This window comes from Rhinoderma darwinii, chromosome 6, assembly GCF_050947455.1.
Source record: "Rhinoderma darwinii isolate aRhiDar2 chromosome 6, aRhiDar2.hap1, whole genome shotgun sequence".
Taxonomy (NCBI): domain Eukaryota; kingdom Metazoa; phylum Chordata; class Amphibia; order Anura; family Rhinodermatidae; genus Rhinoderma; species Rhinoderma darwinii.
In genome coordinates, this window is record NC_134692.1 from 2,989,751 (window position 1) to 3,005,979 (window position 16,229).

The window sequence follows — 16,229 nt, forward strand, 5'->3', positions numbered from 1 at the left end:
ATAGTAGTTATATTCTTGTATATAGGGGGCAGTATTATAGTAGTTATATTCTTGTATATAGGGGCAGTATTATAGTAGTTATATTCCTGTATATAGGGGGCAGTATTATAGTAGTTATATTCTTGTATATAGGGGGCAGTATTATAGTAGTTATATTCTTGTATATAGGGAGCAGTATTATAGTAGTTATATTCTTGTATATAGGGGCAGTATTATAGTAGTTATATTCTTGTATATAGGGTCAGTATTATAGTACTTATATTCTTGTATATAGGGGCAGTATTATAGTACTTATATTCTTGTATATAGGGGCAGTATTATAGTAGTTATATTCTTGTATATAGGGGGCAGTATTACAGTAGTTATATTCTTGTATATAGGGGCAGTATTATAGTAGTTATATTCTTGTATATAGGGGCAGTATTATAGTAGTTATATTCTTGTATATAGGGGGCAGTATTATAGTAGTTATATTCTTGTATATAGGAGCAGTATTATAGTAGTTATATTCCTGTATATAGGGAGCAGTATTATAGTAGTTATATTCTTGTATATAGGGGGCAGTATTATAGTAGTTATATTCTTGTATATAGGGAGCAGTATTATAGTAGTTATATTCTTGTATATAGAGGGCAGTATTATAGTAGTTATATTCTTGTATATAGGGGGTAGTATTATAGTAGTTATATTCTTGTATATAGGGGGCAGTATTATAGTAGTTGTATTCTTGTATATAGGGGGCAGTATTATAGTAGTTATATTCTTGTATATAGGGGCAGTATTATAGTAGTTATATTCTTATATATAGGGGGCAGTATTATAGTAGTTATATTCTTGTATATAGGGGGCAGTATTATAGTAGTTATATTCTTGTATATAGGGGCAGTATTATAGTAGTTATATTCTTGTATATAGGGGGCAGTATTATAGTAGTTATATTCTTGTATATAGGGGCAGTATTATAGTAGTTATATTCTTGTATATAGGGGGCAGTATTATAGTAGTTATATTCTTGTATATAGGAGGCAGTATTATAGTAGTTATATTCTTGTATATAGGGGGCAGTATTATAGTAGTTATATTCTTGTATATAGGGGGCAGTATTATAGTAGTTATATTCTTGTATATAGGAGCAGTATTATAGTAGTTATATTCTTGTATATAGGAGCACTATTATAGTAGTTATATTCTTGTATATAGGGGCAGTATTATAGTAGTTATATTCTTGTATATAGGGAGCAGTATTATAGTAGTTATATTCTTGTATATAGGAGCAGTATTATAGTAGTTATATTCTTGTATATAGGGGGCAGTATTATAGTAGTTATATTCTTGTATATAGGGGCAGTATTATAGTAGTTATATTCTTGTATATAGGGGGCAGTATTATAGTAGTTATATTCTTGTATATAGGGGGCAGTATTATAGTAGTTATATTCCTGTATATAGGGGGCAGTATTATAGTAGTTATATTCTTGTATATAGGGGGCAGTATTATAGTAGTTATATTCTTGTATATAGGGGGCAGTATTATAGTAGTTATATTCTTGTATATAGGGGGCAGTATTATAGTAGTTATATTCCTGTATATAGGGGGCAGTATTATAGTAGTTATATTCTTGTATATAGGGGCAGTATTATAGTAGTTATATTCTTGTATATAGGAGCAGTATTAGGGCATGACCACACATGGCGGAATTCCTCCGCAACTGTCCGCATCAATGCCGCACCTAATCCGGGTTGCGGATTACGGCTGCGGATCTGCACAAAATGTGCAGAAAATTGATGCGGACTAGCTGCTGCGGACTGCGGGAAAAGTGCTTCCCTTCTCCCTATCAGTGCAGGATAGAGAGAAGGGACAGCACTTTCCCTAGTGATAGTAAAAGAAATTCATACTTACCGCCCGTTGTCTTTATGACGCGTCCCTCCTTCGGCATCCAGCCCGACCTCCCTGGATGACGCGCCAGTCCATGTGACCGCTGCAGCCTGTGCTTGGCCTGTGATTGGCTGCAGCCGTCACTTACACTGAAACGTCATCCTGGGAGGCCGGACTGGAGACAGACGCAGGGAGTTCTCGGTAAGTACGAACTTCATTTTTTTTTACAGATACATGTATATTGGGATCGGTAGTCACTGTCCCGGGTGCAGAAACAGTTACTGCCGATCGCTTAACTCTTTCAGCACCCTGGACAGTGACTATTTACTGACGTCTCCTAGCAACGCTCCCGTCATTACGGGAGCCCCATTGACTTCCTCAGTCTGGCTGTAGACCTAGAAATACATAGGTCCAGCCAGAATGAAGAAATGTCAAGTTAAAAAAGCAAGACGCATCCGCAGCACACATGACATGTGCATGACAGCTGCGGACTTCATTGCGGAACTTTGAATCTCCATTGAAGTCAATGGAGAAATTCCGCCATGAGTCCGCCACTGCTCCGCAACAGACAGAGCATGCTGCGGACACCAAATTCCGCTCCGCAGCCTATGCTCCGCAGTGGAATTGTACGCATCGTGTAAACGAACACTGCTAAATTAAAGTGAAAGTCAATGGAGAAACGGCTCCGCTGCGGAATAACGCTGCGGAGTGTCCGCAGCGGAATTTAAGTGAAATTCCGCCATGTGTGAACCCGCCCTAATAGTAGTTAGATTCTTGTATATAGGGGCAGTATTATAGTAGTTATATTCTTGTATATAGGGGCAGTATTATAGTAGTTATAGTCTTATATATAGGGGGCAGTATTATAGTAGTTATATTCTTGTATATAGGGGCAGTATTATTGTAGTTATATTCTTGTATATAGGAGCAGTATTATAGTAGTTATATTCTTGTATATAGGGGGCAGTATTATAGTAGTTATATTCTTGTATATAGGAGCAGTATTATAGTAGTTATATTCTTGTATATAGGGGCATTATTATAGTAGTTATATTCTTGTATATAGGAGCAGTATTATAGTAGTTATATTCTTGTATATAGGGGCATTATTATAGTAGTTATATTCTTGTATATAGGGGCAGTATTATAGTAGTTATAGTCTTATATATAGGGGGCAGTATTATAGTAGTTATATTCTTGTATATAGGGGCAGTATTATTGTAGTTATATTCTTGTATATAGGAGCAGTATTATAGTAGTTATATTCTTGTATATAGGGGGCAGTATTATAGTAGTTATATTCTTGTATATAGGAGCAGTATTATAGTAGTTATATTCTTGTATATAGGGGCATTATTATAGTAGTTATATTCTTGTATATAGGGGCAGTATTATAGTAGTTATATTCTTGTATATAGGGGCAGTATTATAGTGGTTATATTCCTCTATATAGGGGCAGTATTATAGTAGTTATATTCTTGTATATAGGGGCAGTATTATAGTAGTTATATTCTTGTATATAGGGGCAGTATTATTGTAGTTATATTCTTGTATATAGGGGCAGTATTATAGTAGTTATATTCTTATATATAGGGGGCAGTATTATAGTAGTTATATTCTTGTATATAGGAGCAGTATTATAGTAGTTATATTCTTGTATATAGGGGCATTATTATAGTAGTTATATTCTTGTATATAGGGGCAGTATTATAGTGGTTATATTCCTCTATATAGGGGCAGTATTATAGTAGTTATATTCTTGTATATAGGGGCAGTATTATAGTAGTTATATTCTTGTATATAGGGGCAGTATTATTGTAGTTATATTCTTGTATATAGGGGCAGTATTATAGTAGTTATATTCTTATATATAGGGGGCAGTATTATAGTAGTTATATTCTTGTATATAGGGGCAGTATTATTGTAGTTATATTCTTGTATATAGGAGCAGTATTATAGTAGTTATATTCTTGTATATAGGGGGCAGTATTATAGTAGTTATATTCTTGTATATAGGAGCAGTATTATAGTAGTTATATTCTTGTATATAGGGGCATTATTATAGTAGTTATGTTCTTGTATATAGGGGCAGTATTATAGTGGTTATATTCCTCTATATAGGGGCAGTATTATAGTAGTTATATTCTTGTATATAGGGGCAGTATTATAGTAGTTATATTCTTGTATATAGGGAGCAGTATTATAGTAGTTATATTCTTGTATATAGGGAGCAGTATTATAGTAGTTATATTCTTGTATATATGGGCAGTATTATAGTAGTTATATCCTTGTATATAGGGGCAGTATTATAGTAGTTATATTCTTGTATATAGGTGCAGTATTATAGTAGTTATATTCTTGTATATAGGGAGCAGTATTATAGTAGTTATATTCTTGTATATAGGGGGCAGTATTATAGTAGTTATATTCTTGTATATAGGAGCAGTATTATAGTAGTTATATTCCTGTATATATGGGGCAGTATGATAGTAGTTATATTCTTGTATATATGGGGCAGTATGATAGTAGTTATATTCTTGTATATAGGGGCAGTATTATAGTAGTTATATTCTTGTATATAGGAGCAGTATTATAGTAGTTATATTCTTGTATATAGAAGGCAGTATTATAGTAGTTATATTCTTGTATATAGGGGGCAGTATTATAGTAGTTATATTCTTGTATATAGGGGGCAGTATTATAGTAGTTATATTCTTGTATATAGGGGGCAGTATTATAGTAGTTATATTCTTGTATATAGGGGCAGTATTATAGTAGTTATATTCTTGTATATAGGGAGCAGTATTATAGTAGTTATATTCTTGTATATAGGGGCAGTATTACAGTAGTTATATTCTTGTATATAGGGGCATTATTATAGTAGTTATGTTCTTGTATATAGGGGCAGTATTATAGTGGTTATATTCCTCTATATAGGGGCAGTATTATAGTAGTTATATTCTTGTATATAGGGGCAGTATTATAGTAGTTATATTCTTGTATATAGGGAGCAGTATTATAGTAGTTATATTCTTGTATATAGGGAGCAGTATTATAGTAGTTATATTCTTGTATATATGGGCAGTATTATAGTAGTTATATCCTTGTATATAGGGGCAGTATTATAGTAGTTATATTCTTGTATATAGGTGCAGTATTATAGTAGTTATATTCTTGTATATAGGGAGCAGTATTATAGTAGTTATATTCTTGTATATAGGGGGCAGTATTATAGTAGTTATATTCTTGTATATAGGAGCAGTATTATAGTAGTTATATTCCTGTATATATGGGGCAGTATGATAGTAGTTATATTCTTGTATATATGGGGCAGTATGATAGTAGTTATATTCTTGTATATAGGGGCAGTATTATAGTAGTTATATTCTTGTATATAGGAGCAGTATTATAGTAGTTATATTCTTGTATATAGAAGGCAGTATTATAGTAGTTATATTCTTGTATATAGGGGGCAGTATTATAGTAGTTATATTCTTGTATATAGGGGGCAGTATTATAGTAGTTATATTCTTGTATATAGGGGGCAGTATTATAGTAGTTATATTCTTGTATATAGGGGCAGTATTATAGTAGTTATATTCTTGTATATAGGGAGCAGTATTATAGTAGTTATATTCTTGTATATAGGGGCAGTATTACAGTAGTTATATTCTTGTATATAGGGGCAGTATTATAGTAGTTATATTCTTGTATATAGAAGGCAGTATTATAGTAGTTATATTCTTGTATATAGGGGGCAGTATTATAGTAGTTATATTCTTGTATATAGGGGCAGTATTACAGTAGTTATATTCTTGTATATAGGGGCAGTATTATAGTAGTTATATTCTTGTATATAGAAGGCAGTATTATAGTAGTTATATTCTTGTATATAGGGGGCAGTATTATAGTAGTTATATTCTTGTATATAGGGGGCAGTATTATAGTAGTTATATTCTTGTATATAGAGGCAGTATTATAGTAGTTATATTCTTGTATATAGGAGCAGTATTATAGTAGTTATATTCTTGTATATAGGGGGCAGTATTATAGTAGTTATATTCTTGTATATAGGGGGCAGTATTATAGTAGTTATATTCTTGTATATAGGGGCAGTATTATAGTAGTTATATTCTTGTATATAGGGGGCAGTATTATAGTAGTTATATTCTTGTATATAAGAGCAGTATTATAGTAGTTATATTCTTGTATATAGGGGCAGTATTATAGTAGTTATATTCTTGTATATAGAAGGCAGTATTATAGTAGTTATATTCTTGTATATAGGGGCAGTATTATAGTAGTTATATTCTTGTATATAGGGAGCAGTATTATAGTAGTTATATTCTTGTATATAGAAACAGTATTATAGTAGTTATATTCTTGTATATAGGAGCAGTATTATAGTAGTTATATTCTTGTATATAGGAGCAGTATTATAGTAGTTATATTCTTGTATATAGGGGCAGTATTATATTCTTGTATATAGGGGCAGTATTATAGTAGTTATATTCTTGTATATAGGGAGCAGTATTATAGTAGTTATATTCTTGTATATAGGAGCAGTATTATAGTAGTTATATTCTTGTATATAGGGGGCAGTATTATAGTAGTTATATTCTTGTATATAGGGGCAGTATTATAGTAGTTATATTCTTGTATATAGGGGCAGTATTATAGTAGTTATATTCTTATTTCGGTCTCTACTTTTGTTTTTAGGTGGGGGGGTTATTAGCCCCCGTGCATCGTCCCCCTTCTCTCAGCCGTGAACATTGGTCCTGAACATTTCCTAGTGATTCATCATCCGTTTTAACTTAAAATTCCACATTAAACGTTTAATAATAAATCGTCTTTGTCGGAAGGAGTTTGACATGTGAGCCACGGAACGATCCGCACTGACATTTCACTTCATGCCATCGTCTGAATATGACGCCAAGTCCTGGAAAGAGCTCGTCCAGAAATATCTCAATGGGAACATATGGAGGGTCCGTCCCACGGAGCGGCTGGGAAGCTTTTACTGAAGCGGGTGACTGACCTTCCTGGTAAGAAAGTAAGACCCCAATGTGAAGACGGACGGAGAACACGACTATGGGATTGAATGCCAGGAAGCCGCCTCACATCTGAGCGTTTCTGCCCTAATAGAGGAACGCCTGTGACGGGGAGAAGCGGCGCCCCGGAAACTTGTTTTTTCCTGTTACAAAAGAAGGGGTTCATATAACTATTTTGCTACAAGGCGGGCGCTGGGGCTGAAGTCCACCATAAGATTCAGCCCCAATGAGATGAGTGTCGCCTCGTCCAGTATCATGTACACAAACCTGCATTTATTTCCTGTTGCTCCTGTAGCTCCAACATATTCTGCAGCGCTGTACAGAGATGATCATGACTCGCATCAGTCCCTGTCCCCAGGAGCTCACAATCTTATTCCTTGTCTCAGACACTAGGAACAATTTCAAAGGAAGACAATTAACCAGGAAGATTTTGGAGGAAACGAGAACACGGGGACAACATACAAACTCCATAGCTGCAATGTCAAACTTCGAGTTGCAGAGATTTTTCCCCAAATAGAACATTTTAAATACTGTCCAAGAAATTTTCTGACCGATCGTCCCGTGTGTGGGCAGAAATATCGTCCCGTGTGTGGGCAGAAATATCGTCCCGTGTGTGGGCAGAAATATCGTCCCGTGTGTGGGCAGAAAGATCGTCTCGTGTGTGGGCAGAAAGATCGTCCCGTGTGTGGGCAGAAATATCGTCGTGTGTGTGGGCAGAAATATCGTCCCGTGTGTGGGCAGAAATATCGTCCCGTGTGTGGGCAGAAATATCGTCCCGTGTGTGGGCAGAAATATCGTCCCGTGTGTGGGCAGAAATATCGTCCCGTGTGTGGGCAGAAATATCGTCCCGTGTGTGGGCAGAAATATCGTCCCGTGTGTGGGCAGAAATATCGTCCCGTGTGTGGGCAGAAAGATCGTCCCGTGTGTGGGCAGAAAGATCGTCCCGTGTGTGGGCAGAAAGATCGTCCCGTGTGTGGGCAGAAAGATCGTCCCGTGTGTGGGCAGAAATATCGTGCCGTGTGTGGGCAGAAATATCGTCCCGTGTGTGGGCAGATAGATCGTCCCGTGTGTGGGCAGAAAGATCGTCACGTGTGTGGGCAGAAATATCGTCGCGTGTGTGGGCAGAAATATCGTCCCGTGTGTGGGCAGAAATATCGTCCCGTGTGTGGGCAGAAATATCGTCCCGTGTGTGGGCAGAAAGATCGTCCCGTGTGTGGGCAGAAAGATCGTCCCGTGTGTGGGCAGAAAGATCGTCCCGTGTGTGGGCAGAAATATCGTGCCGTGTGTGGGCAGAAAGATCGTCCCGTGTGTGGGCAGAAAGATCGTCCCGTGTGTGGGCAGAAATATCGTCCCGTGTGTGGGCAGAAATATCGTCCCGTGTGTGGGCAGAAATATCGTCCCGTGTGTGGGCAGAAAGATCGTCCCGTGTGTGGGCAGAAAGATCGTCCCGTGTGTGGGCAGAAATATCGTCCCGTGTGTGGGCAGAAATATCGTCCCGTGTGTGGGCAGAAATATCGTCCCGTGTGTGGGCAGAAATATCGTCCCGTGTGTGGGCAGAAAGATCGTCCCGTGTGTGGGCAGAAATATCGTGCCGTGTGTGGGCAGAAATATCGTCCCGTGTGTGGGCAGAAATATCGTCCCGTGTGTGGGCAGAAATATCGTCCCGTGTGTGGGCAGAAATATCGTCTCGTGTGTGGGCAGAAATATCGTCCCGTGTGTGGGCAGAAATATCGTCCCGTGTGTGGGCAGAAATATCGTCCCGTGTGTGGGCAGAAATATCGTCCCGTGTGTGGGCAGAAATATCGTCCCGTGTGTGGGCAGCTTCACTTCGAGCAGTAATCACCTCGTTATATTAAACGATTACCCCCCCGTGTTACATACGAGTCCGAAGCAACAAATCGTCTCCTCTTTTCTCCGATCTCGTTGATTTCAGATTTTTGGCGCCGGGTTGAGCGCGATAATTAGTTGATCTCTGTATTTATGTGACTGTTTATGGGGATGTTGATTCTGTTGCTTTTGCTTTGATCGCAGGGGCGCTTACTATTTATATTGTATTTGAACCCATTACATAGAGAGGATTTCCTTCATCATCTCTCATGTCTTGTTCTCTTAGACTTTCCTCCTAAACACTGACGTATCATGAAGTTCAGGATCTTCTAACTGCATGTGTAATGTCCGTCTATTATAACAGACATCATGATCTATTCTTCATCTGTGATCTTCAGGATCATTTCTGCCGTTCCATCAGCTGATCCTATGGCATCCGGCGGCCACCATCATCTTGCTGCTCCTCCGATCACATTCTCATTCAGGCTCCGCATGTTCCTCATCTCGACTTCTCATAATTCTTCATGTCTAGAATTCATCTAACAGTGGAGCAGATCTTGTTGCTGCTCCTCAGGATTGTACGATCCTCCATTGCACGCCTTGAGTCATCCCATCTGGGGGCCGCATGCCGGGGCCTTCCTTCTCTGTAGGAGGGGAGTCCATAAGATCTGTAATAAGTTCTTACACTTTCCTTCCAGATGAAGCAACCGTTAAGAAGAAGCCACCTCCGAAGTCTCTCCTTAAAGCAGGTAGAAGAATTGGCGTCCCCTCCTCCGAATTGTGACTACTACCTTGTGTCACTTCTCATTTCTCTCATCCAGATAATGATTCCATCGACGTCTGCGACATGTTCAGTTCTCGTAGCGCCACATTCATATTCAGCATGAATGACACACACTCCTAAATGGAGTCCCTTCTAGGACTATTAATTTCTCCGCTGACTAAAATGAAGTTTATACAATGTGTATGAGCCCCAAACTGGATCCTTAGGTGGGGTCAATTTATGACCCTCAGACTTGACATTCTCAGTCTGACTCGCCATCGTATATTAGCGTCCTTGTTATTGGGCAGCAGAAAGTGCATGCAGTTAATGTTCTAGTGGGACCGTCGTGGGGGCAGAAGAGGACAGAAAACAATAAGAAGGGTACAAGAGATTTCCATCGAGGAGCCTGCTACTAAAATGCCCAAATAATTCTATATCCCGGAATTTCACCCAGGTGTATTATGGGTAATTGGATCATTTAGTCTAGTTTTTCCAGTTGAGGCTCAACCTACTGTCCATGAAGCCCAACTGATCTTCACGACGCTAGGCCAATATTCATGAGAGATGATCACCGTCAATGATGCTGAACACAATATATATGAGGCCTGATCAATACCTATTGAGTTTGACCAATAACCATGAGGTCCGAGCATTATTCATGCGGCCTGATAAATAATCATGACCCGTATTCCTGAAACATACTAAAGTGCTTGAGCTGCTTCTAGCATTGTGTACAGATGACCGGTGAACCACTACCATCTGTTTTTATTTGATTGAGAGAAGATCAAAACCAAAATAAAATAGTCCGAGATCCAGAAGAAACATTGATTTTGTCCTGAACATTTTATTTTCTTTGTTCCTCCCGCAGCTTCTCCACCGCAGATCCTTCAATTCCCAGAGGACAGAAAGGTCCGAGCCGGGGAGTCCGTGGAGCTGCTCTGCAAAGTTGCGGGAACGCAGCCCATTACGTGCATGTGGATGAAGTTCAGGAAGGAGGTGACCTCTTGTCTCTTCGTGTTTTTTTTACTCTCTTGTATATTGGTACAATGTGAAATATCCAAACTAAGCCGGACATAAAAGAAATGTAGGCAAAGTGATGAGACCAGATTGATTACACCCAAGAGTCCTCAGAGAGCTTAGTTTAGTTATAGCTGTGCTGTTAATTCTAATGTTTCAGAGATTACGATAAGAGATCAAGACCTCCCCAGGTAATTATAGACCTGTAAACCTAGAATCTACTGTAAGAGAGATATTTGAGGGGCTCTTAAAGGCTTCCATAGGGAAGTGCAAGACAAAAGTGATGGCCAGTATGGTTTCATGAAGTTATTAATGTAATCTTATTTGATAAGGTGAGTAGAGCGCTGGATATTCGGCTTTCTCCCTCACAGATGTAAATTAAGGTCTGTTGTTTATAGTAATGGAATTTGTAACTGGATTGAAAAATGTTTCTAGGACCAAATGCGCAGAATTGTGGTCAATGATTGATAATCTGAATGGTCCCGGTTATAAGAGAGGACCCCCAAGGTTCAGAGCTGGGACTATAATCGAGTGCTTTATTTATAAATGATATAGATGGCAGGCTTAATAACGATGATGCAGATAACACTCAGCTATGTCATGTAATACAATCTATGAAGTGTTTGGTCATCGATTCAGAAAATTAGGTTCAGTCTATATAAATGTAAAGTTTACTAAAAATCTGCAGGCAACGTGTGTCCTGGGGGAGTAAAATGGGGAGAGTCACTCGTATTGATCTGGCTTTACTTATAGATCAAAATAACAGCACAATGTCAATCTGCTGCTTCTAAGCTCAGCAGGATATTGTAGTGTAATAAAAAAAAGTTAGGGACTCCAGAAATGGACATCGTCTGATGCTTTACATAAGATTATCTTAAATATGCAGAATGTCCTGCTGGAGCTGAGAATAATTTTTTGGGGGAAGGGTTGGCTAAGAAAACTGATAATCTGGCAGGAGAACGCAGAAAGAAGACTAGACAGAGTTGCTTTCTCTGAGAGAAATAGGGGAATGTGAGGAGGACCATATTTTGGACACCATTACTCTCTTCTCTTTCTTCTAACAGATAAAGGAGAGTCAATTCATTAAGATAGAGAAGACTGAGGACACCTGCAAACTGACCATCTCTTCTGCGCGGCAGGAACACTGCGGCTGCTACACTCTTGTTGCGGAAAACAAACATGGCTCCAAACAATCGCAGATCAACCTGACTGTGTTCGGTAAGTTCATGATTTATTGATACACCATTAAATCCCCAGACGTTCTGGGACGCGCGCACACCTGTCCCTGTTTTCCAACTTGAAGTATGCGCCATTCTTCTTCCAGCTAAAGAAACCGTCAATCTATGACCCCTCTGTTCTAAAGATCTGCGGGGGTCTCAGTGCATGGACCCCACTGTTTCTGTCTTCTGACATACGTTGATGGATATAAAGTATCTCATTGTACAGAAAGTGACCCCCACAATAACTGTATACAAGTGACTTCACTATGTCTCCTTTATATGTAATGTGACATTATATAGGGTGTATTACCAGCAAGATGCCACAGGGTCGGCTTTGTTATATTTGCTGTTATTTATAACCCTGTATCTCAGTCACTTTTCCATAATTTATTTTAGGAAATTGTTCCCAACACCATGTAATTTATTAAATGAAATCACCAGTGGATCAGTGATAGAGAAAAGGAAGCGTAATAACATTATATTATTGGATCGGGACGTACATTGTTACATAACATGTATCCCGGCCTTCTGTCACCCTCCTCACTAGAGCTGCAGATTTATATACCCTGTTAAAATAAAGATTGAAAGCCTATGGGTGCGTGATGCAACTCTTCTTACATTTATCACATTATAATTATACTCTTCACTCTCTTCAAGAATACAACTACTATAATACTGCCCCTATATACAGGAATATAACTACTATAATACTGCCCCTATATACAAGAATACAACTACTATAATACTGCCCCTATATACAGGAATATAACTACTATAATACTGCCCCTATATACAAGAATATAACTACTATAATACTGCCCCTATATACAAGAATACAACTACTATAATACAGCCCCTATATACAAGAATATAACTACTATAATACTGCTCCTATATACAAGAATATAACTACTATAATACTGCTCTTATATACAAGAATATAACTACTATAATACTGCCCCCTATATACAAGAATATAACTACTATAATACTGCCCCCTATATACAAGAATATAACTACTATAATACTGCCCCCTATATACAAGAATATAACTACTATAATACTGCCCCCTATATACAAGAATATAACTACTATAATACTGCTCCTATATACAAGAATATAACTACTATAATACTGCTCCTATATACAAGAATATAACTACTATAATACTGCTCCTATATACAAGAATATAACTACTATAATACTGCCCCCTATATACAAGAATATAACTACTATAATAATGCCTCCTATATACAAGAATACAACTACTATAATACAGCCCCTATATACAAGAATATAACTACTATAATACTGCCCCTATATACAAGAATATAACTACTATAATACTGCCACCTATATACAAAAATATAACTACTATAATACTGCCCCCTATATACAAGAATATAGCTACTATAATACTGCCCCCTATATACAAGAATATAACTACTATAATACTGCCCCCTATATACAAGAATATAACTACTATAATAATGCCTCCTATATACAAGAATACAACTGCTATAATACAGCCCCTATATACAAGAATATAACTACTATAATACTGCTCCTATATACAAGAATATAACTACTATAATACTGCTCCCTATATACAAGAATATAATTACTATAATACTGCCTCCTATATACAAGAATATAACTACTATAATACTGCTCCCTATATACAAGAATATAACCACTATAATACTGCCCCTATAAACAAGAATATAACTACTATAATACTGCTCCTATATACAAGAATATAACTACTATAATACTGCTCCTATATACAAGAATATAACTACTATAATACTGCTCCTATATACAAGAATATAACTACTATAATACTGCCTCTATATACAAGAATATAACTACTATAATACTGCTCCTATATACAAGAATATAACTACTATAATACTGCCCCTATATACAGGAATATAACTACTATAATACTGCCTCCTATATACAAGAATACAACTACTATAATACAGCCCCTATATACAAGAATATAACTACTATAATACTGCTCCTATATACAAGAATATAACTACTATAATACTGCCCCCTATATACAAGAATATAACTACTATAATACTGCTCCTATATACAAGAATATAACTACTATAATACTGCTCCTATATACAAGAATATAACTACTATAATACTGCTCCTATATACAAGAATATAACTACTATAATACTGCTCCTATATACAAGAATATAACTACTATAATACTGCTCCTATATACAAGAATATAACTACTATAATACTGCCCCCTATATACAAGAATATAACCACTATAATACTGCCTCTATATACAAGAATATAACTACTATAATACTGCTCCTATATACAAGAATATAACTACTATAATACTGCCTCCTATATACAAGAATATAACTACTATAATACTGCCTCCTATATACAAGAATATAACTACTATAATACTGCCCCTATATACAAGAATATAACTACTATAATACTGCCCTCTATATACAAGAATATAACTACTATAATACTGTCCCTATATACAAGAATATAACTACTATAATACTGTCCCTATATACAAGAATATAACTACTATAATACTGCCTCCTATATACAAGAATATAACTACTATAATACTGCTCCTATATACAAGAATATAACTACTATAATACTGCCTCTATATACAAGAATATAACTACTATAATACTGCCCCCTATATACAAGAATATAACTACTATAATACTGCTCCTATATACAAGAATATAACTACTATAATACTCCTCCTATATACAAGAATATAGCTACTATAACACTGCCTCCTATATACAAGAATATAACTACTATAATACTGCTCCCTATATACAAGAATATAACTACTATAATACTGCTCCCTATATACAAGAATATAACTACTATAATACTGCTCCTATATACAAGAATATAACTACTATAATACTGCCCCCTATATACAAGAATATAACTACTATAATACTGCCCCTATATACAAGAATATAACTACTATGATACTGCTCCTTTATACAAGAATATAACTACTATAATACTACCCCCTATATACAAGAATATAATGACTATAATACTGCCCCTATATACAAGAATATAACTACTATAATACTGCCTCCTATATACAGGAATATAACTGCTATAATACTGCCCCCTATATACAAGAATATAACTACTATAATACTGCCTCTATATACAAGAATATAACTACTATAATACTGCCACCTATATACAAGAATATAACTACTATAATACTGCCCCCTATATACAAGAATATAACTACTATAATACTGCCTCCTATATACAGGAATATAACTACTATAATACTGCCTCCTATATACAGGAATATAACTACTATAATACTGCCCCTATATATAAGAATATAACTACTATAATACTGCCCCTATATACAAGAATATAACTACTATAATACTGCCCCTATATACAAGAATATAACTACTATAATACTGCCCCCTATATACAAGAATATAACTACTATAATACTGCCCCCTATATACAAGAATATAACTACTATAATACTGCCCCTATATACAAGAATATAACTACTATAATACTGCCCCTATATACAAGAATATAACTACTATAATACTGCCCCTATATACAAGAATATAACTACTATAATACTGCCTCCTATATACAAGAATATAACTACTATAATACTGCTCCCTATATACAAGAATATAACTACTATAATACTGCCTCCTATATACAAAAATATAACTACTATAATACTGCCTCCTATATACAGGAATATAACTACTATAATACTGCCTCCTATATACAGGAATATAACTACTATAATACTGCCCCTATATACAAGAATATAACTACTATAATACTGCCCCTATATACAAGAATATAACTACTATAATACTGCCCCTATATACAAGAATATAACTACTATAATACTGCTCCTATATACAAGAATATAACTACTATAATCCCGCCCCCTATATATAAGAGTATAACTACTATAATACTGCCCCCTATATACAAGAATATAACTACTATAATACTGCCCCGATATACAAGAATATAACTACTATAATACTGCCCCTATATACAAGAATATAACTACTATAATACTGCTCCTATATACAAGAATATAACTACTATAATACTGCCCCCTATATACAAGAATATAACTGCTATAATACTGCCACTATATACAAGAATATAACTACTATAATACTGCCCTCTATATACAAGAATATAACTACTATAATACTGCCTCCTATATACAAGAATATAACTACTATAATACTGCCCCCTATATACAAGAATATAACTACTATAATACTGCCCCGATATACAAGAATATAACTACTATAATACTGCCTCCTATATACAAGAATATAACTACTATAATACTGCCCCCTATATACAAGAATATAACTACTATAATACTGCCCCTATATACAAGAATATAACTACTATAATACTGCCCCCTA

At 36.0% G+C, this 16,229-nt stretch overlaps 1 protein-coding gene across 6 annotated transcripts in view; it reads left to right on the forward strand.

The window, feature by feature from the left end:
• Nucleotides 1–16,229, forward strand: part of MYLK (myosin light chain kinase) — a 177,597-nt gene that overhangs the window by 131,522 nt on the left and 29,846 nt on the right. For 5 of the 6 annotated variants that reach the window (XM_075829025.1, XM_075829026.1, XM_075829024.1 and 2 more), the window contains 3 exons: nucleotides 9,450–9,500; nucleotides 10,383–10,510; nucleotides 11,596–11,749. In XM_075829025.1, coding sequence (XP_075685140.1) covers nucleotides 9,450–9,500; nucleotides 10,383–10,510; nucleotides 11,596–11,749 — 333 coding nt within the window. The remainder of the gene's footprint in view (nucleotides 1–9,449; nucleotides 9,501–10,382; nucleotides 10,511–11,595; nucleotides 11,750–16,229) is intronic. The other variant, XM_075829028.1, reaches the window with a different exon arrangement.